This window comes from Scomber japonicus, chromosome 23 (genome assembly GCF_027409825.1).
Source record: "Scomber japonicus isolate fScoJap1 chromosome 23, fScoJap1.pri, whole genome shotgun sequence".
NCBI classification, from domain to species: Eukaryota; Metazoa; Chordata; class Actinopteri; order Scombriformes; family Scombridae; genus Scomber; species Scomber japonicus.
Genome location: NC_070600.1, coordinates 19,806,986 through 19,830,399, shown reverse-complemented (window position 1 = coordinate 19,830,399; position 23,414 = coordinate 19,806,986). Strand labels below are relative to the sequence as shown.

The following is a 23,414-nucleotide window of genomic DNA, read 5'->3' as shown; positions in this document are numbered from 1 at the left end:
GCTGAATGAAAAATGTGTAAAATCAAGCACCGTGAAGGCATTGTGTGAAAATTGTGAAGGATTTTCCAAAGCGGGCAAAAATTGAAAAAAATGACAGGGTCGGTAGTGTCGAAAAAGTCAAAAATGGGAAGGGTGGGGGATTGTCCCAAAACTTGCTACAAGGAGCCAGAGGGGCGGCCTGAATGAAAAATGTGTAAAATCAAGCACCGTGAAGGCATTGTGTGAAAATTGTGAAGGATTTTCCAAAGCGGGCAAAAATTGAAAAAAATGACAGGGTCGGTAGTGTCGAAAAAGTCAAAAATGGGAAGGGTGGGGGATTGTCCCAAAACTTGCTACAAGGGGCCAGAGGGGCGGCCTGAATGAAAAATGTGTAAAATCAAGCACCGTGAAGGCATTGTGTGAAAATTGTGAAGGATTTTCCAAAGCGGGCAAAAATTGAAAAAAATGACAGGGTCGGTAGTGTCGAAAAAGTCAAAAATGGGAAGGGTGGGGGATTGTCCCAAAACTTGCTACAAGGGGCCAGAGGGGCGGCCTGAATGAAAAATGTGTAAAATCAAGCACCGTGAAGGCATTGTGTGAAAATTGTGAAGGATTTTCCAAAGCGGGCAAAAATTGAAAAAAATGACAGGGTCGGTAGTGTCGAAAAAGTCAAAAATGGGAAGGGTGGGGGATTGTCCCAAAACTTGCTACAAGGGGCCAGAGGGGCGGCCTGAATGAAAAATGTGTAAAATCAAGCACCGTGAAGGCATTGTGTGAAAATTGTGAAGGATTTTCCAAAACGGGGAAAAATTGAAAAATAAATGACAGGGTCGGTAGTGTCGAAAAAGTCAAAAATGGGAAGGGTGGGGGATTGTCCCAAAACTTGCTACAAGGGGCCAGAGGGGCGGCTTGAATGAAAAATGTGTAAAATCAAGCACCGTGAAGGCATTGTGTGAAAATTGTGAAGGATTTTCCAAAGCGGGCAAAAATTGAAAAAAATGACAGGGTCGGTAGTGTCGAAAAAGTCAAAAATGGGAAGGGTGGGGGATTGTCCCAAAACTTGCTACAAGGGGCCAGAGGGGCGGCCTGAATGAAAAATGTGTAAAATCAAGCACCGTGAAGGCATTGTGTGAAAATTGTGAAGGATTTTCCAAAGCGGGCAAAAATTGAAAAAAATGACAGGGTCGGTAGTGTCGAAAAAGTCAAAAATGGGAAGGGTGGGGGATTGTCCCAAAACTTGCTACAAGTAGCCAGAGGGGCGGGCTGAATGAAAAATGTGTAAAATCAAGCACCGTGAAGGCATTGTGTGAAAATTGTGAAGGATTTTCCAAAGCGGGCAAAAATTGAAAAAAATGACAGGGTCGGTAGTGTCGAAAACGTCAAAAATGGGAAGGGTGGGGGATTGTCCCAAAACTTGCTAGGAGGGGCCAGAGGGGCGGCCTGAATGAAAAATGTGTAAAATCAAGCACCGTGAAGGCATTGTATGAAAATTGTGAAGGATTTTCCAAAGCGGGCAAAAATTGAAAAATAAATGACAGGGTCGGTAGTGTTGAAAAAGTCAAAAATGGGAAGGGTGGGGGATTGTCCCAAAACTTGCTACAAGGGGCCAGAGGGGCGGCTTGAATGAAAAATGTGTAAAATCAAGCACCATGAAGGCATTGTGTGAAAATTGTGAAGGATTTTCCAAAGCGGGCAAAAATTGAAAAAAATGACAGGGTCGGTAGTGTCGAAAAAGTCAAAAATGGGAAGGGTGGGGGATTGTCCCAAAACTTGCTACAAGGAGCCAGAGGGGCGGCCTGAATGAAAAATGTGTAAAATCAAGCACCGTGAAGGCATTGTGTGAAAATTGTGAAGGATTTTCCAAAGCGGGCAAAAATTGAAAAAAATGACAGGGTCGGTAGTGTCGAAAAAGACAAAAATGGAAAGGGTGGGGGATTGTCCCAAAACTTGCTACAAGGAGCCAGAGGGGCGGCCTGAATGAAAAATGTGTAAAATCAAGCACCGTGAAGGCATTGTGTGAAAATTGTGAAGGATTTTCCAAAGCGGGCAAAAATTGAAAAAAATGACAGGGTCGGTAGTGTCGAAAAAGTCAAAAATGGGAAGGGTGGGGGATTGTCCCAAAACTTGCTACAAGGAGCCAGAGGGGCGGCCTGAATGAAAAATGTGTAAAATCAAGCACCGTGAAGGGATTGTGTGAAAATTGTGAAGGATTTTCCAAAGCGGGCAAAAATTGAAAAAAAAATGACAGGGTCGGTAGTGTCGAAAAAGTCAAAAATGGGAAGGGTGGGGGATTGTCCCAAAACTTGCTACAAGGGGCCAGAGGGGCGGCCTGAATGAAAAATGTGTAAAATCAAGCACCGTGAAGGCATTGTGTGAAAATTGTGAAGGATTTTCCAAAGCGGGCAAAAATTGAAAAAAATGACAGGGTCGGTAGTGTCGAAAAAGTCAAAAATGGGAAGGGTGGGGGATTGTCCCAAAACTTGCTACAAGTAGCCAGAGGGGCGGGCTGAATGAAAAATGTGTAAAATCAAGCACCGTGAAGGCATTGTGTGAAAATTGTGAAGGATTTTCCAAAGCGGGCAAAAATTGAAAAAAATGACAGGGTCGGTAGTGTCGAAAAAGTCAAAAATGGGAAGGGTGGGGGATTGTCCCAAAACTTGCTACAAGGAGCCAGAGGGGCGGCCTGAATGAAAAATATGTAAAATCAAGCACCGTGAAGGCATTGTGTGAAAATTGTGAAGGATTTTCCAAAGCGGGCAAAAATTGAAAAAAAAATGACAGGGTCGGTAGTGTCGAAAAAGTCAAAAATGGGAAGGGTGGGGGATTGTCCCAAAACTTGCTACAAGGGGCCAGAGGGGCGGCCTGAATGAAAAATGTGTAAAATCAAGCACCGTGAAGGCATTGTGTGAAAATTGTGAAGGATTTTCCAAAGCGGGCAAAAATTGAAAAAAATGACAGGGTCGGTAGTGTCGAAAAAGTCAAAAATGGGAAGGGTGGGGGATTGTCCCAAAACTTGCTACAAGTAGCCAGAGGGGCGGGCTGAATGAAAAATGTGTAAAATCAAGCACCGTGAAGGCATTGTGTGAAAATTGTGAAGGATTTTCCAAAGCGGGCAAAAATTGAAAAAAATGACAGGGTCGGTAGTGTCGAAAAAGTCAAAAATGGGAAGGGTGGGGGATTGTCCCAAAACTTGCTACAAGGAGCCAGAGGGGCGGCCTGAATGAAAAATGTGTAAAATCAAGCACCGTGAAGGCATTGTGTGAAAATTGTGAAGGATTTTCCAAAGCGGGCAAAAATTGAAAAAAATGACAAGGTCGGTAGTGTCGAAAAAAGTCAAAAATGGGAAGGGTGGGGGATTGTCCCAAAACTTGCTACAAGGGGCCAGAGGGGCGGCCTGAATGAAAAATGTGTAAAATCAAGCACCGTGAAGGCATTGTGTGAAAATTGTGAAGGATTTTCCAAAGCGGGCAAAAATTGAAAAAAATGACAGGGTCGGTAGTGTCGAAAAAGTCAAAAATGGGAAGGGTGGGGGATTGTCCCAAAACTTGCTACAAGTAGCCAGAGGGGCGGGCTGAATGAAAAATGTGTAAAATCAAGCACCGTGAAGGCATTGTGTGAAAATTGTGAAGGATTTTCCAAAGCGGGCAAAAATTGAAAAAAATGACAGGGTCGGTAGTGTCGAAAAAGTCAAAAATGGGAAGGGTGGGGGATTGTCCCAAAACTTGCTACAAGGGGCCAGAGGGGCGGCCTGAATGAAAAATGTGTAAAATCAAGCACCGTGAAGGCATTGTGTGAAAATTGTGAAGGATTTTCCAAAGCGGGCAAAAATTGAAAAAAATGACAGGGTCGGTAGTGTCGAAAAAGTCAAAAATGGGAAGGGTGGGGGATTGTCCCAAAACTTGCTACAAGGGGCCAGAGGGGCGGCCTGAATGAAAAATGTGTAAAATCAAGCACCGTGAAGGCATTGTGTGAAAATTGTGAAGGATTTTCCAAAGCGGGCAAAAATTGAAAAAAATGACAGGGTCGGTAGTGTCGAAAAAGTCAAAAATGGGAAGGGTGGGGGATTGTCCCAAAACTTGCTACAAGTAGCCAGAGGGGCGGGCTGAATGAAAAATGTGTAAAATCAAGCACCGTGAAGGCATTGTGTGAAAATTGTGAAGGATTTTCCAAAGCGGGCAAAAATTGAAAAAAATGACAGGGTCGGTAGTGTCGAAAAAGTCAAAAATGGGAAGGGTGGGGGATTGTCCCAAAACTTGCTACAAGGAGCCAGAGGGGCGGCCTGAATGAAAAATGTGTAAAATCAAGCACCGTGAAGGCATTGTGTGAAAATTGTGAAGGATTTTCCAAAGCGGGCAAAAATTGAAAAAAATGACAGGGTCGGTAGTGTCGAAAAAAGTCAAAAATGGGAAGGGTGGGGGATTGTCCCAAAACTTGCTACAAGGGGCCAGAGGGGCGGCCTGAATGAAAAATGTGTAAAATCAAGCACCGTGAAGGCATTGTGTGAAAATTGTGAAGGATTTTCCAAAGCGGGCAAAAATTGAAAAAAATGACAGGGTCGGTAGTGTCGAAAAAGTCAAAAATGGGAAGGGTGGGGGATTGTCCCAAAACTTGCTACAAGTAGCCAGAGGGGCGGGCTGAATGAAAAATGTGTAAAATCAAGCACCGTGAAGGCATTGTGTGAAAATTGTGAAGGATTTTCCAAAGCGGGCAAAAATTGAAAAAAATGACAGGGTCGGTAGTGTCGAAAAAGTCAAAAATGGGAAGGGTGGGGGATTGTCCCAAAACTTGCTACAAGGGGCCAGAGGGGCGGCCTGAATGAAAAATGTGTAAAATCAAGCACCGTGAAGGCATTGTGTGAAAATTGTGAAGGATTTTCCAAAGCAGGCAAAAATTGAAAAAAATGACAGGGTCGGTAGTGTCGAAAAAGTCAAAAATGGGAAGGGTGGGGGATTGTCCCAAAACTTGCTACAAGGGGCCAGAGGGGCGGCCTGAATGAAAAATGTGTAAAATCAAGCACCGTGAAGGCATTGTGTGAAAATTGTGAAGGATTTTCCAAAGCGGGCAAAAATTGAAAAAAATGACAGGGTCGGTAGTGTCGAAAAAGTCAAAAATGGGAAGGGTGGGGGATTGTCCCAAAACTTGCTACAAGTAGCCAGAGGGGCGGGCTGAATGAAAAATGTGTAAAATCAAGCACCGTGAAGGCATTGTGTGAAAATTGTGAAGGATTTTCCAAAGCGGGCAAAAATTGAAAAAAATGACAGGGTCGGTAGTGTCGAAAAAGTCAAAAATGGGAAGGGTGGGGGATTGTCCCAAAACTTGCTACAAGGAGCCAGAGGGGCGGCCTGAATGAAAAATGTGTAAAATCAAGCACCGTGAAGGCATTGTGTGAAAATTGTGAAGGATTTTCCAAAGCGGGCAAAAATTGAAAAAAATGACAGGGTCGGTAGTGTCGAAAAAAGTCAAAAATGGGAAGGGTGGGGGATTGTCCCAAAACTTGCTACAAGGAGCCAGAGGGGCGGCCTGAATGAAAAATGTGTAAAATCAAGCACCGTGAAGGCATTGTGTGAAAATTGTGAAGGATTTTCCAAAGCGGGCAAAAATTGAAAAAAAAATGACAGGGTCGGTAGTGTCGAAAAAGTCAAAAATGGGAAGGGTGGGGGATTGTCCCAAAACTTGCTACAAGGGGCCAGAGGGGCGGCTTGAATGAAAAATGTGTAAAATCAAGCACCGTGAAGGCATTGTGTGAAAATTGTGAAGGATTTTCCAAAGCGGGCAAAAATTGAAAAAAATGACAGGGTCGGTAGTGTCGAAAAAGTCAAAAATGGGAAGGGTGGGGGATTGTCCCAAAACTTGCTACAAGGAGCCAGAGGGGCGGCCTGAATGAAAAATGTGTAAAATCAAGCACCGTGAAGGCATTGTGTGAAAATTGTGAAGGATTTTCCAAAGCGGGCAAAAATTGAAAAATATGACAGGGTCGGTAGTGTCGAAAAAGTCAAAAATGGGAAGGGTGGGGGATTGTCCCAAAACTTGCTACAAGGGGCCAGAGGGGCGGCCTGAATGAAAAATGTGTAAAATCAAGCACCGTGAAGGCATTGTGTGAAAATTGTGAAGGATTTTCCAAAGCGGGCAAAAATTGAAAAAAAAATGACAGGGTCGGTAGTGTCGAAAAAGTCAAAAATGGGAAGGGTGGGGGATTGTCCCAAAACTTGCTACAAGGGGCCAGAGGGGCGGCTTGAATGAAAAATGTGTAAAATCAAGCACCGTGAAGGCATTGTGTGAAAATTGTGAAGGATTTTCCAAAGCGGGCAAAAATTGAAAAAAATGACAGGGTCGGTAGTGTCGAAAAAGTCAAAAATGGGAAGGGTGGGGGATTGTCCCAAAAATTGCTACAAGGAGCCAGAGGGGCGGCCTGAATGAAAAATGTGTAAAATCAAGCACCGTGAAGGCATTGTGTGAAAATTGTGCAAAACTTGCTACAAGGGGCCAGAGGGGCGGCTTGAATGAAAAATGTGTAAAATCAAGCACCGTGAAGGCATTGTGTGAAAATTGTGAAGGATTTTCCAAAGCGGGCAAAAATTGAAAAAAATGACAGGGTCGGTAGTGTCGAAAAAGTCAAAAATGGGAAGGGTGGGGGATTGTCCCAAAACTTGCTACAAGGGGCCAGAGGGGCGGCCTGAATGAAAAATGTGTAAAATCAAGCACCGTGAAGGCATTGTGTGAAAATTGTGAAGGATTTTCCAAAGCGGGCAAAAATTGAAAAAAATGACAGGGTCGGTAGTGTCGAAAAAGTCAAAAATGGGAAGGGTGGGGGATTGTCCCAAAACTTGCTACAAGTAGCCAGAGGGGCGGGCTGAATGAAAAATGTGTAAAATCAAGCACCGTGAAGGCATTGTGTGAAAATTGTGAAGGATTTTCCAAAGCGGGCAAAAATTGAAAAAAATGACAGGGTCGGTAGTGTCGAAAAAGTCAAAAATGGGAAGGGTGGGGGATTGTCCCAAAACTTGCTACAAGGGGCCAGAGGGGCGGCCTGAATGAAAAATGTGTAAAATCAAGCACCGTGAAGGCATTGTGTGAAAATTGTGAAGGATTTTCCAAAGCGGGCAAAAATTGAAAAAAATGACAGGGTCGGTAGTGTCGAAAAAGTCAAAAATGGGAAGGGTGGGGGATTGTCCCAAAACTTGCTACAAGTAGCCAGAGGGGCGGGCTGAATGAAAAATGTGTAAAATCAAGCACCGTGAAGGCATTGTGTGAAAATTGTGAAGGATTTTCCAAAGCGGGCAAAAATTGAAAAAAATGACAGGGTCGGTAGTGTCGAAAAAGTCAAAAATGGGAAGGGTGGGGGATTGTCCCAAAACTTGCTACAAGGAGCCAGAGGGGCGGCCTGAATGAAAAATGTGTAAAATCAAGCACCGTGAAGGCATTGTGTGAAAATTGTGAAGGATTTTCCAAAGCGGGCAAAAATTGAAAAAAATGACAGGGTCGGTAGTGTCGAAAAAAGTCAAAAATGGGAAGGGTGGGGGATTGTCCCAAAACTTGCTACAAGGGGCCAGAGGGGCGGCCTGAATGAAAAATGTGTAAAATCAAGCACCGTGAAGGCATTGTGTGAAAATTGTGAAGGATTTTCCAAAGCGGGCAAAAATTGAAAAAAATGACAGGGTCGGTAGTGTCGAAAAAGTCAAAAATGGGAAGGGTGGGGGATTGTCCCAAAACTTGCTACAAGTAGCCAGAGGGGCGGGCTGAATGAAAAATGTGTAAAATCAAGCACCGTGAAGGCATTGTGTGAAAATTGTGAAGGATTTTCCAAAGCGGGCAAAAATTGAAAAAAATGACAGGGTCGGTAGTGTCGAAAAAGTCAAAAATGGGAAGGGTGGGGGATTGTCCCAAAACTTGCTACAAGGGGCCAGAGGGGCGGCCTGAATGAAAAATGTGTAAAATCAAGCACCGTGAAGGCATTGTGTGAAAATTGTGAAGGATTTTCCAAAGCAGGCAAAAATTGAAAAAAATGACAGGGTCGGTAGTGTCGAAAAAGTCAAAAATGGGAAGGGTGGGGGATTGTCCCAAAACTTGCTACAAGGGGCCAGAGGGGCGGCCTGAATGAAAAATGTGTAAAATCAAGCACCGTGAAGGCATTGTGTGAAAATTGTGAAGGATTTTCCAAAGCGGGCAAAAATTGAAAAAAATGACAGGGTCGGTAGTGTCGAAAAAGTCAAAAATGGGAAGGGTGGGGGATTGTCCCAAAACTTGCTACAAGTAGCCAGAGGGGCGGGCTGAATGAAAAATGTGTAAAATCAAGCACCGTGAAGGCATTGTGTGAAAATTGTGAAGGATTTTCCAAAGCGGGCAAAAATTGAAAAAAATGACAGGGTCGGTAGTGTCGAAAAAGTCAAAAATGGGAAGGGTGGGGGATTGTCCCAAAACTTGCTACAAGGAGCCAGAGGGGCGGCCTGAATGAAAAATGTGTAAAATCAAGCACCGTGAAGGCATTGTGTGAAAATTGTGAAGGATTTTCCAAAGCGGGCAAAAATTGAAAAAAATGACAGGGTCGGTAGTGTCGAAAAAAGTCAAAAATGGGAAGGGTGGGGGATTGTCCCAAAACTTGCTACAAGGAGCCAGAGGGGCGGCCTGAATGAAAAATGTGTAAAATCAAGCACCGTGAAGGCATTGTGTGAAAATTGTGAAGGATTTTCCAAAGCGGGCAAAAATTGAAAAAAAAATGACAGGGTCGGTAGTGTCGAAAAAGTCAAAAATGGGAAGGGTGGGGGATTGTCCCAAAACTTGCTACAAGGGGCCAGAGGGGCGGCTTGAATGAAAAATGTGTAAAATCAAGCACCGTGAAGGCATTGTGTGAAAATTGTGAAGGATTTTCCAAAGCGGGCAAAAATTGAAAAAAATGACAGGGTCGGTAGTGTCGAAAAAGTCAAAAATGGGAAGGGTGGGGGATTGTCCCAAAACTTGCTACAAGGAGCCAGAGGGGCGGCCTGAATGAAAAATGTGTAAAATCAAGCACCGTGAAGGCATTGTGTGAAAATTGTGAAGGATTTTCCAAAGCGGGCAAAAATTGAAAAATATGACAGGGTCGGTAGTGTCGAAAAAGTCAAAAATGGGAAGGGTGGGGGATTGTCCCAAAACTTGCTACAAGGGGCCAGAGGGGCGGCCTGAATGAAAAATGTGTAAAATCAAGCACCGTGAAGGCATTGTGTGAAAATTGTGAAGGATTTTCCAAAGCGGGCAAAAATTGAAAAAAAAATGACAGGGTCGGTAGTGTCGAAAAAGTCAAAAATGGGAAGGGTGGGGGATTGTCCCAAAACTTGCTACAAGGGGCCAGAGGGGCGGCTTGAATGAAAAATGTGTAAAATCAAGCACCGTGAAGGCATTGTGTGAAAATTGTGAAGGATTTTCCAAAGCGGGCAAAAATTGAAAAAAATGACAGGGTCGGTAGTGTCGAAAAAGTCAAAAATGGGAAGGGTGGGGGATTGTCCCAAAACTTGCTACAAGGAGCCAGAGGGGCGGCCTGAATGAAAAATGTGTAAAATCAAGCACCGTGAAGGCATTGTGTGAAAATTGTGAAGGATTTTCCAAAGCGGGCAAAAATTGAAAAAAATGACAGGGTCGGTAGTGTCGAAAAAGTCAAAAATGGGAAGGGTGGGGGATTGTCCCAAAAATTGCTACAAGGAGCCAGAGGGGCGGCCTGAATGAAAAATGTGTAAAATCAAGCACCGTGAAGGCATTGTGTGAAAATTGTGCAAAACTTGCTACAAGGGGCCAGAGGGGCGGCTTGAATGAAAAATGTGTAAAATCAAGCACCGTGAAGGCATTGTGTGAAAATTGTGAAGGATTTTCCAAAGCGGGCAAAAATTGAAAAATATGACAGGGTCGGTAGTGTCGAAAAAGTCAAAAATGGGAAGGGTGGGGGATTGTCCCAAAACTTGCTACAAGGGGCCAGAGGGGCGGCTTGAATGAAAAATGTGTAAAATCAAGCACCGTGAATGCATTGTGTGAAAATTGTGAAGGATTTTCCAAAGCGGGCAAAAATTGAAAAAAATGACAGGGTCGGTAGTGTCGAAAAAGTCAAAAATGGGAAGGGTGGGGGATTGTCCCAAAACTTGCTACAAGGAGCCAGAGGGGCGGCCTGAATGAAAAATGTGTAAAATCAAGCACCGTGAAGGCATTGTGTGAAAATTGTGAAGGATTTTCCAAAGCGGGCAAAAATTGAAAAAAATGACAGGGTCGGTAGTGTCGAAAAAGTCAAAAATGGGAAGGGTGGGGGATTGTCCCAAAAATTGCTACAAGGAGCCAGAGGGGCGGCCTGAATGAAAAATGTGTAAAATCAAGCACCGTGAAGGCATTGTGTGAAAATTGTGAAGGATTTTCCAAAGCGGGCAAAAATTGAAAAAAAAATGACAGGGTCGGTAGTGTCGAAAAAGTCAAAAATGGGAAGGGTGGGGGATTGTCCCAAAACTTGCTACAAGGGGCCAGAGGGGCGGCTTGAATGAAAAATGTGTAAAATCAAGCACCGTGAAGGCATTGTGTGAAAATTGTGAAGGATTTTCCAAAGCGGGCAAAAATTGAAAAAAAGAAATGACAGGGTCGGTAGTGTCGAAAAAGTCAAAAATGGGAAGGGTGGGGGATTGTCCCAAAACTTGCTACAAGGGGCCAGAGGGGCGGCTTGAATGAAAAATGTGTAAAATCAAGCACCGTGAAGGCATTGTGTGAAAATTGTGAAGGATTTTCCAAAGCGGGCAAAAATTGAAAAAAATGACAGGGTCGGTAGTGTCGAAAAAGTCAAAAATGGGAAGGGTGGGGGATTGTCCCAAAACTTGCTACAAGGGGCCAGAGGGGCGGCCTGAATGAAAAATGTGTAAAATCAAGCACCATGAAGGCATTGTGTGAAAATTGTGAAGGATTTTCCAAAGCGGGCAAAAATTGAAAAAAATGACAGGGTCGGTAGTGTCGAAAAAGTCAAAAATGGGAAGGGTGGGGGATTGTCCCAAAACTTGCTACAAGGGGCCAGAGGGGCGGCTTGAATGAAAAATGTGTAAAATCAAGCACCGTGAAGGCATTGTGTGAAAATTGTGAAGGATTTTCCAAAGCGGGCAAAAATTGAAAAAAATGACAGGGTCGGTAGTGTCGAAAAAGTCAAAAATGGGAAGGGTGGGGGATTGTCCCAAAACTTGCTACAAGGGGCCAGAGGGGCGGCCTGAATGAAAAATGTGTAAAATCAAGCACCATGAAGGCATTGTGTGAAAATTGTGAAGGATTTTCCAAAGCGGGCAAAAATTGAAAAAAATGACAGGGTCGGTAGTGTCGAAAAAGTCAAAAATGGGAAGGGTGGGGGATTGTCCCAAAACTTGCTACAAGGAGCCAGAGGGGCGGCCTGAATGAAAAATGTGTAAAATCAAGCACCGTGAAGGCATTGTGTGAAAATTGTGAAGGATTTTCCAAAGCGGGCAAAAATTGAAAAAAATGACAGGGTCGGTAGTGTCGAAAAAGTCAAAAATGGGAAGGGTGGGGGATTGTCCCAAAAATTGCTACAAGGAGCCAGAGGGGCGGCTTGAATGAAAAATGTGTAAAATCAAGCACCGTGAAGGCATTGTGTGAAAATTGTGAAGGATTTTCCAAAGCGGGCAAAAATTGAAAAAAAAAATGACAGGGTCGGTAGTGTCGAAAAAGTCAAAAATGGGAAGGGTGGGGGATTGTCCCAAAACTTGCTACAAGGGGCCAGAGGGGCGGCCTGAATGAAAAATGTGTAAAATCAAGCACCGTGAAGGCATTGTGTGAAAATTGTGAAGGATTTTCCAAAGCGGGCAAAAATTGAAAAAAATGACAGGGTCGGTAGTGTCGAAAAAGTCAAAAATGGGAAGGGTGGGGGATTGTCCCTAAACTTGCTACAAGGGGCCAGAGGGGCGGCTTGAATGAAAAATGTGCTTCAGGGTTAGGGTTAGGGTTAGGGTTTATTTGGGCTCCTTATTGTTGTATTAAGGCAGACTTGAAAAACTGTTAACCTGTATTTTTATTCTAATTTCATTATCTGTTGGTATTTTTTTCAATTATTTAGTCTATGAAATATCCTTGAGAGTTCCCAGAGAATGATGTTTTTAAATTGCCTGTATGGTCAAATTCACAGTCTGCAGCCTAAAAAGATTCAGTTTACAGTGATTTAAAACAGTATAGCAGCAACATCTTCACATTTCAGCAACGTTTGACAGTTTTGTTAAACAAATGACTTAGATAGTATCATCCCACGTTTAAAATAATCAAATAAGTCTCCTTCAGAATTTGTATATCCACAGTGTGATCAGCAATTTTTGAATACTGACATGATATTGAGATTACAGCTTCCATAAAGAACATCCTTGAAAGATATCTCTCTTTTCTGTGTGACTGACTCCACACATTCAGAGCTGTGTGTGTGTGTGTGTGTGTGTGTGTGTGTGTGTGTGTGTGTGTGTGTGTGTGTGTGTGTGTGTGTGTGTGTGTCTTTTACAGATAAAAATTTGAATACTGATGCAGTTCAGGCTGCAAAATCCAAGAATAATAGTAAGGTAGACCACCAGCAGGGGGCAGCACATGCTTAAAAAAAAACCAACTACTATCTCAGCAGGCATATTTTCCACTTCACCTTCAGAAGGACTCCCTCCTTTAATAATATGTATTAAAACTCTTTCATTACATACTAAATCTGTTCAGTGTTTAAAATGTATTTACCATTTTAAAAAAAAGAGAGAGATGGCTCGACAGAAAGGTTTTGAGCACAGTTTATCGTATTTTATGAAACCTCACACACAGGCTGAATCATCACAGTTAATAAAAAAATGTGTCATCATCTGGAGGTCATGAACACAGTTACATGTGATTATTTATAGTTTTCGTTGGTGTGGACAGACGGATGGATTGATGGAAGAAATTGTATTCTTTAATTCATGCTGGCTGCCACAGGGGAGTTAGGAAAGAAAATCAATTGTTGCCATCAGTGGTCCAGATTGATCCCCTGTGTGAGGTCAGATCACAGTGATCTCTCTCACACCTCCACAGCGGGGCAGCTGAGGCCAGTCACTGCTTCAAGGGACTAATTTAGCCAAACTATATCAAGGCTCAGATAACAAGACACAGACTAAGTGTTGCAACATCGCTTTTGATAACAATGACTAGATGATCCAATGTTAAAGGGTAACATGACACTGCAGTGGAGTGTGAAGGTTTAATCATTAATAATAAGAAATGATGACTGTCCAACTTATGTAATGAGAGTCAGAGTCATAAGTTAAAAATCCTTCAGTCATTGTTTTTTCTTACTTGACTACTTGCATAATCCTTGAAGAGCACCTGACTTTTCATGACTTCAACCCTAACCCTAACCCTTCTTGACCTAGTGCAGCACTAACTATTTTTAATTCATTAATAATTAACAGTGTTTGCTACTTCTTCTTTTTGCTTCCTCTTCTGAGAAAAACTGAGAAAATGTGTGCGGTATATTTGGATGTGAGCATGCGTCTGTGACGGAAAGAGGAGGGCTCAGAGGGGTGAAGAGAGAGAGAGAGAGAGAGAGAGAGAGAGATTATACACTCCTGAAAGCAGGGATGTGAGTGTAACAGAGAGAGAGAGAGAGAGAGAGAGAGAGAGAGAGAGAGAGAGAGAGAGAGAGAGAGAGAGAGAGATCCAAGGACGGACGGCACTGAGGGGAGGAGAGAAAACACACTCACTCACTCTCAGTCACACCTTCCTCACAGCCTTCAACAGCCTCAGTGAGAGACAGAGCTGATCTTGACATCCTGAGAAAGATGCATGTCTACACCAGAGGAGCATCACCATCCAGGACAGGACAATAGCTCTTCTAAACCTGCTGAGACAAATACATGCCAAGGACTGCACAGACAGGGAGAGAGAGAGAGACAGCCCTGAGGGAAGGACAGCAGCAGCAGCAGCAGCAGCATTTCAGAAAGGGCAAATCAGGGTGGAAGAGGCTAAATTTGCAGGTTTATTCTGTTGCTAAGGATCTTTAAAGAGGACCTATACATCACTGTGGGAACACGGACGTCTACTCTCTCTCTTATAGTCTGCAAGAGCTCACCCTGCTGCTGAAAAATAAAAAATACAAAACATTAAAATTGCTTCATAGTCTGAGACCATGAGTGAAGCGAAGAAAGGTGAGCTAGCCATCCGGGATAAAGCCATCCTGCACCAGCAGAGGCGTCTGAAGCAGGCCACTCAGTTCACACACAAGGACTCTGCTGACCTCCTGCCCCTGGATGGGCTGAAGAGACTGGGAACGTCCAAAGATTTGGTGAGTGGACTCTAAGGACTGCGCTTTCAGAGACTCTCATTGAGCGCTTAGGCAATTAGTTTGTAATTTATTTAATTGGAGAGGCTGATATTTGTGTGGCAAGGTGCTTCACTGAGTTGTTGAAGGATGTGTTAGAGTGGAAATAAGTGTTAATTGTACATCTGGCAATGTTTGAAAGAGAGATGATGAAAGAAAGTCAAACTTAACCACCTCATTGATTCTTTGACAGTGTGTTATCTGCTCAAGTAATCAATCATTTTGTCTATAAGCTGGTCAGAACATAATGACTTAATGTCCATCCTAGTTTCCCAAGAGCCCATGGTGATGTCTTTAATTAATTATAAAACAGAGAAAAACAGCAAATCCTCACATTGAAGGAAGTTTTTGGTCATATTTGCTTAAAAAAATGAAATAATTGCTGATTATTTTCTGTCAGCTGCACCGAGCTACAATGAGTAGGTGATTAATCGATCTGAGTCTGTCCAAATTCTCCTCTCAAATGTGAATGTTTTCTTTCTCTTTTCTTTTATGACTAAAGAAGACATAGTAAACTGAATATCTTGAGGTTGTGGATGGTTGTTGGTGAGGACAAAAGAAGACCTTGGTCTCTGAGAAGCAGTCATCGACATATTAATCTGTGATAAAAATAAGCATCAGTTGCAACCTCAGAGCTATTCATTTCCTAATGCATGCATTTGCTGTAAGCTCTATATGTGCTGTATATACTGTATGCAAGAAAGTGAGTGCAGTCTCTCAAAGGAAACTTGTCATCTGAAAGGGGTCATAAAAGATTCAGAGTCTTGCACTCTGCATGAAGAGGGGAGCAATGGCTTGTCAAAGTGTGTTACAGTACTGTGTGCAGGAGCTCTGAAAAAGAAAATGATGTCAGTATACATTCAGGAACAAACACAAATATCAGACCATGGTCATTTTTGGGGACATCACATAGACTTACATTCATTTACTGGAGACTTACCCCCAGTTATCCCCAGTTAACTGGTCCTAAGTCAAAGATTTGTCCTCAAAAGTAGCCAATGACAGACTACATGCACACATAATCAGATCATGGTCACTTTTGAGGACTTACATCAATTTCCTGGAGACTTACCCAAACCCTAACCATAACCACTGACCCAAAAATTAGCTGTTTCCCAATTAGGGACATGACTTTTGTCCCCAATTGGACAAACTGTCCCCAAATAACTGGTTCAAAGTCTTAAATTTGTCTCCCAAAAGCAGTCAATGACAGACCACATGTACACACAATCAGACCATGGTCACTTTTGGGGACTTGACATAGACTTACGTTGATTTCCTAGAGACTTACCCAAACCCTTTCCATAACCACTGACCCAACAATCAGCTGTTTCTCCATTGGGAACATGACTTTAGTCCCAAATTGGACAAGTTGATTCTAAGTCTGAAATTTGTCCTCAAAAGTAGCCTATGGCAGAACATGCACACACACACATGATTTAGGGTTTGACATACAGGATGAAAAATAGTGTAGTACAACCCTTGCACTTCCTCCTCTTCCTCTTCCAGCAGCCTCAAAAGCTGTTATACGCTGTGGAGGAACTCCCTGTAATAATCTGAACAATTTATTGCTCCACCTCTCCTCTGACACAGTTTTTCGGTGGTTTGATGGCAGCTGCCCAGATTCCCCAGAGCTCTCCAAGAACCTCGACACAATCACTCTGGCACTGGGAAGCAGCACAAGCAGTGCTCTGCGAATATCACACTGTGCATTTATGTCTGCCAGATTTTAAAACCAACATTTGTCGCTTGAAAAAAAAACACCCCCTACCCTCCTCCTCCCTATCTATTTAGTGATATTTTTTCACTCTCTTCCCTGCTTTGGCATTCCTACCTTGTTGTCTGAGATAACATATTTAAATTACTACCAGTGTTGCAATAATAACTAGCTTTCATTTAAGGTGTAAATGCTAATTTCTTGGAACTTTTTAGCTAGCGTTGGCTGTATGGAAGCAGATTGGTCTGTCAGCTGGTTGGTTCATCTGCCACTTTGGTTCAGATTTAAGTATTTCAACAATAATCGGATGGACTATCATGACACTTTGTATAGAGACAGTCTTAGTTCCCAAAAGATGAGTCTTACTGACCTTGGTGATCCCCTGATGTTTTATGTAGTATCATGGTAGATCAAAATTTTAATGTATCCAGTAAAATTCCCACAACATCAATGAGATGGGGTAACCTGAAAATTTGACATTCTTTCTATCCTCAGGATGAATTTTGATAACTTAAATGGTCCTCTGACTTCTCCCTTGTGACATCCAAGCAGTTACTACCACCACTTGGGGCTGAAGCCATTGTGGAAGTACCATACAATGCAATGCCACTAATGGCCACTAGATGAAATTTGTGTTCCCCAGAGGAGGTGGAACATTTCCTCTTTGATAGTCATAAAGTTCACGTTTGTGGTTTTGAGAGAAATATCTCGACAAATAACTGGTGGATTGCTATGAAATATCATGCAGGTATTCATGTATTCAGGGTGATTTTTTATGACTTTGGTGATCTCTTCTTGATATCTAGCACCAGCAGCACCACTGGAATACCTTGATATCTACTACATTTATATTTGATCATTTGGCAGACACTTTTATTCAAAGTGACTTACAAACTAGGCAAGACATTTGAGTATTAATTTACAAATTATTAAATAGCTGATGAGGTACAAGTGGAGCAAAAAAGAGTACTAGACAGAAGGTTGCTGTTTTTTTGAATCAATAAAGTAAGAAAGGATGGAAATAGATAACTGCATAAGAAAAAGAAAAAAACAAGGAAGTAGTGCAACGATCAACAAAAGTGCTAAAAGGTTAAAGGGGCTGAACTGTTGAGGTGTTAATGGAAGAACACATCACCTAGATGGATTAGCACAACATTTAAATTGCCTGTAATTACATTTGGTACAGATACTTATGTTTCGATCAAGAGGAAATGTAATATCTTTGGTAATTGTTTGACTTTTTAAAATCCATCACGTCAAAGTTTTAGTTTAGTTTAGTGTGGTTACCTCCAAAACGAATGAAGTTCCTGTTAGTCGCAGCTGTACTTTAGCGAATGTTGTCCACCCAAGAGAAATGATGCAACACATTGTAATGTCAGTCGCCCAAAAACAACATATAGTTACGTTTGTGTGATAGATGCCATCTAGTGGCCGTAGTACTTATGACACAGAGCAGTGGGGCAATTCAGATTACAAAATACCTATGTGTTGACAAATGTCTTCATTTAAGGGTGAAGGGATGCATAGAGGCTAAAACCCAAAGGTAGACTTTGCCAAAGAATAAAGATCCTTTTTCCCATTTTGAGTTGGGACAGTAACTACAATCGCCTCTTAACTTTAATCCACACGTTGCTCTAACCTTAATAAAGTGATTGTTTTAACACAAACCATGATCTCCCCAAACCTAAAAAGTGTTTTTTATGCCTAAACCTAACCAGACATTAACTGCAGCGTTGCCACATCATTAAATGTCATTATTTTATAACAGTGACAAAAGTCTAGTTGATAACTAACGATAGGGGCCCCATATTAAAAACTGCTCCTATGTGTTGTTTGTAGTGCACATAATCAAACCGTGTATTTGGTTGTTTAATTTGGATTTCTCTCTGTGATGAAAGCCAGAGGCAACAGAGTCCAATAAACATCTAAACACAATAAAAGCTAAAATGAAAAAATAAAACTCTATTAGATTCAAGGAGCGTAATACACAATTCATCTGCTGATTGCCTGTGATTCAACATCTCCTGCAGGGGCCCGAGACCCTCTTATCATAATACCAATTATCTTCTCCTTGACGACAGAATGAAACTCTTCTCGGTAGTTATCAAAAACCCAATCTGTGGCGCAGATGTGGCCACAGGGAGCAAGGGAGTGATTTGCATGGAATCTGTAGCGAGTAAATGTTCGATGTTAGAACAGCTTTCGGGAACTTGAGGGAGAAGTGGAAATTGCCAACAGTCTGCCACTATGCCTGTATCTCCTCTCTGCAGACAGCCAGCAACATCATCCAGGCACTGAACAGACATGGGTGTACTAGAAGTAAAAAGTAAAAAACTAAAAGCATGAGTTTCTGAGATGCACTGCTCACAAAAACATTCACAGACAAAAGATGAGATCATCTGCATTTGTATGGCTGTCGGCTGTCTGGTTACAAATCAGTCTGTTGTCTCCATGTTTTTATTATGTCATGATGTTTTGATCTAATCATATTACTTAATCACAATACTTCTTTTTCTTTTTGGCTTGTGGCCTTAAATGTTAGAAATGAATCTTCAGTGTTCCCTTTTCTTATTCTCTGTTCATTTACAGAAAAAAGCAATTAGATTACTTCTTTAAAAAAGGCGTAATATACTTAGTTTGCAAATCCAGATGCCACCATTTCTTCCACCAATCATTAATCATTGATCCCTAAACCTCTTTCCTTGCTCTGAAACTCCAAGTTGTTATAATTGGCCAGTCAACTGATGGAAAATAAATCATCAATCACTCATTCTAGCTTTTCAAATATGAGGCAAGATATATAAATATATGGTCTGCTGCTTACTCACAATTGTAAAAAGTGGTACATCTCAAATGTTTATCCTCTCCTGAGATTGTCCGAGCTACACACACAACCCTTTTAACTATAACCTCGTTTTTCTTCCGCTTAATTTCTGCTCACTGGCCTATTCTGCCCAGTGTGTATTTCAGCAGTGGAGCCTGTTATGTAAGAATGAATTTGTTTTGCTGCTCTTTAGCCTGAGGTTCTCTCAGTCTCAGCAGCAGCAGTAGCAGCAGCAGCAGCAGTAGCATCTCTACAGCCATGTTGTGCTGCAGATAAAGGGGAGCAGTGGGCATGAAAAGGGCAAAATCCACTGTTCTAAGCGATGGAGGGAATTGAAAGAGACGGCTTGAGATGGGTCGAGGAGGACACTCGGTCTAGCAGGACTGCTTTATGTAACATAGTGTGGATACATGGGTGTAAACAGGAGAGAATGAGAGGGAGTTGGTGGGAAGCATCTGAGCCCATTGACACGAACACCTGAGCTCAGCAGCACAGACCAAGTTATTGTGTAACTGCTATGCAGCCTCGCTATTTTCTACTGTACACACCTAACATTTGCTGCAAAATGAAGAAGAAAAGGAGAAAATGATAGCTTTAAAACATCAAATAAAATGTATGCCAAACAAGACAATGCTATCATTTATATGCCGAAGCTTCCTGTACATCATTTTTCTTTCATTATTTTCATTTAAGGCCAAAAATTAATGACAAAAAATGTGATTGTTTTCCAAGAATTTAAGTCTCAGGTCAGCAAAGCATTGAGGTTATAAAACTCTCCAGATTTTCATGCTGTTTTTTGAAGGGTAATTTCAATCAAATTACCCCCCGCCCCCTTCTCGACACGTTCTCATCTGCCCCTAGTTTTCAGTTTATCTAATTCTTGGTCTTGGAAACAGCATTTGATGAAACAACCTCAACTCAAGGTCTTTGTACTTGCTTTTCTGGGAGCTTTCAGACACATTGCATGGTCCTCATCAGCAGATTGAGTTTGCTCAGTTGCTTTGAAACTAAAGCTGTTCAAACTGCTGTTACTTTGAGCGCCTCCAAGACTTCAGCTTGACAGTTTATGCTTGGAATAGCTTATTCATTTTTTTGGGGGGGCTTTCACCATATTTTGTTCTTTTTTGTTCAGATTTGAGGTTCAGATATCTCGCTGCACACAGGGACTTTTTCCTCTGTAGAAAGTATACTTATTCAGTGCCTTTAAATTATTCAGTGTAATAGGAACAATGATTCTGTGAGGATGCTTTGCTGTTGAATTTTTAAAATGTAATATATGGTAAATTACATCAATAAAAAAAAGAAATATCAGAGAGAGACATCTCTAAATATACAGAACAAAAATGATTGGCACAGTTTATCCTAAGAAGTAAATTAGATAATAGTTTATTGTAATATGAGAGAACTGACCTTTTAAACATTGCCATTAGTCAAGCTGTCTGACAACATTAGACAGATTTTAAGAGGGGAGCTTAGTTTTTAGTGTAAGTCTTTCTTTTCATTATGATCAGGCTAATATTCCAGAAAAACAACATTAATCTTCTGATTCTGCAAGATTATGTGGTTTTAATAGTGGTAAAATGTTACGTCTAAACACACATATTGGCAGGAGGAAACTTTTACCATTTAAAATGTGTCCTTCACAATCTCATTTTGGTCCAATTTCACTGAACATACCTCATCTGCTGCAAAGCCTCCCTCCTCTTCTCCCTGCAGCTTAGCTGTCCATTTGCTCGTGTCCCTCTCTTACAGATGAGTGAGTCTGAAACCTGTGTGTGTGTGTGTGTGTGTGTGAAGAGAGTGGAGGCCTGTCTAATCGAGAGATTGGAGTCTCCAGGTACTTCTGAGGATGATCAAAAGCTACAGAACTGGGCTTGAATGTAGAAGAACTGTGGCATAGAAGGGACTGATTGTTTTCCTGTGTGCATTAAATACAACGTATGGCCAGATTTAGTAAACATTATGTCCAATATTAACCAAAAAACCTGCTAGGCATTTGAAAGATATTTTTAAAATGATGAATATCCAGTGTGCTTGGTGATGTACTGCTCTTTCATAAAGTCATGAATTTTAAAGAGCAGATGGCGTAAAGTACATATCATCCTAGAATGGGTTTTTATATCCGTCTTGATTTGCTCTAAATGAATTCAATTGTTTCTGATTTTCACCAGAAGGCAGAGTAGCACTTCAAAGCGAAGAGCAAACACAACACTGTCTCTCAGTGTAATCCCCTGGGCTCTCGGGAGTTTGTATCCCTTCCTCTCTTTCCCTTGTGTTAGATCAGTTCGGATGCAGCCATTATTATTAGCCTCCAGGACAATTAGGTGGGATGGAGGGAGGTTAGTGTGAACCTGTCTGTCTCTGTGTCATCTGGAGCTGTGGATGGGTGGTAACACTCTCCCTCAGCTGCTCTCTCGGGAGGCTAAAAATACCCAACAAAAACAAATAGGACAAAACAACCTCAACAACAGAAGAGGGGAGACTGCAACACTGAGATAGAGACAGGGAGCAACACAAGAAGAGAGAGTTCAGAGATCATATTTGTTGTGTATGACGTGGCTCCAATCATTTCTTTTATTGAATTTTCAGAATATAAAGCATGCAAACCATTCTCACAGAGATAGAGCTGCACTTGTTTGCCTGATCAATAGATTTGTCGATAGGCAGAAAATTAACTGGCTTTGATAAATGATCATTTTTGACGTAGAAAAATGCCAAAAAAATGTCAAGTCATTTGCTATTCTTGGTCTTATTTGATAGTAAATTCAATATGTTTGGATTTTGGACAGTTGGTTGAGCATAGCATGAAGTTTGATGGCATCAGCTTGGTTATAAAAAACTATGACAAACATGTTTCATGTATTATAGACCAAACTATTACTATTACTATTATAACTAACTAATGGAGAAAATAATATGTGGATTGGTTGATAATGAAAACAGCCATAGCCCTACAAACAGAAGCACTAACACCAACCTATACCTGTCCTATAAAAAAATATAGCACCAAAACAGCGCTGTGTTATTATCATACCCAAACTAAGACATTAGCTTTTCTGCTAAAGTCTTCTTCTTATATAACTTACAAACATGAACCTTCGCTTGTTGAACGAGCCCCCAGACAAACATTCATGGGGTAAAAGGTGCACCGCTAACATCAGTTAGCAGGCTAATTGGCTAATTTGCTGCTCAGCTGCATCACATTAGACAGTATGTAAACATACCTGCAAATGTCACTTCAGACCTGTTGCATGCTGGTTTGGTCATTGCTCTTGAATAACCCAGAGTAACCCTTTTTATTATACGACATCTCTAATGCTCTAATGCACATTTCACATAGAGGGTGGTGCAATTGGTACACAATTATAAGCAAAAAAAGAGAGGCAAAAACACATTATATTTGGGTTTATATGTAGTTGTTGACTTGCAGAAATTCTTATTAAATTACATTTTTCACAATTCTTTGACAGAAATTGCTTCACATATTAGCTTATTAGATTCTTTATTAAAAACTCTGTGAGAAACATCCTAAAATGCTAATATATTGAGTCTAATTTATCAAGAAACTACGTGTGAACAACTAAACCAACATTTTTGAATGGACTGCATTTATAAAATATCACTTTTGAAATTGCATTGCCCTTGTCCCAAAAATGTCTTGTTAAATACCTTCAAATTACTCCGAAATCTGCCAGGACACAACACTGTCTGTGCATGATTTGGAGCTACAGCAGTTTGTTTACTCAGTCTGTCATTCGGTGCAGCACCACCGCAGCAGCCTGCCAGCTAATGTCAATCAAACAAGCCTCTGACACTCTCTCCTCATGCCGGCTGAGACAAAATGGAGCATTTCTGGTATTTTTCCAAAGAGCTTGTCTCTTCATTCTAGTTTAACAGAAAGAGCAAGTTGACATTAACTTTCACTGTTAAAGAGTGATGATTAAATGTGATTTCAGTCGGACTTTAAAAGATGGATTTGTTGGCTGTTTAACTTCCATAATTACACTCATTCATGCTTGTATACTATTGTTACTCCTCAATGGAGCATTAAAAGACAGTTTCTCACAATGTCTAGGCTGGAAAAGTGGGAAAAATTGTTGATAAAATTGGTTGCCAATCTCTCGGACACAGTGTTCCTTTGTGTCCCTTCATATGTGACTGTTAACTGCTGATTTTTCTGATGTGAGTCCCTCGAACACAAACCAGTTCAAACTGATCTGCTGCCAATGGGACAACTGTTAGTGTGTGAGACAAGCGCTCCACATCATCCAGCTCTCTGTGGTTTTTTTCTCGGTCTCTCTTTCTCTGTAACTCTCCCTCTGTGAGTCACATAAGAGGCTAATTGCCATGTGGACTAATTATTTGCCTGCAACAAGCTCCAGCCAGTCACGTGATCTTTCTAATGCCCTCTTTCTCATTCTGATGGAGGTCCCCAGCGGCTGACTTCCTGTCGCACCGACCGGGAGGCTCCGATAGCTGCACATCTGCTGCCTGCCTGCTTGCCTGCCTGCCCCTCCTCTTCCTCCCTTCTTTCATTTTCAATTTACATCTCTGTCGTTTTTCTCTTTCTGTCTGCC

General features: G+C 41.7%; 1 protein-coding gene across 1 annotated transcript in view; it reads left to right on the top strand.

The window, feature by feature from the left end:
* The first annotated feature begins 13,900 nt into the window (after positions 1–13,900).
* Positions 13,901–23,414, top strand: part of nrip2 (nuclear receptor interacting protein 2) — a 30,934-nt gene continuing 21,420 nt past the window's right edge. The window contains exon 1 of the mRNA XM_053314169.1: positions 13,901–14,260. Coding sequence (XP_053170144.1) covers positions 14,105–14,260 — 156 coding nt within the window. The 5' untranslated portion in view covers positions 13,901–14,104. The remainder of the gene's footprint in view (positions 14,261–23,414) is intronic.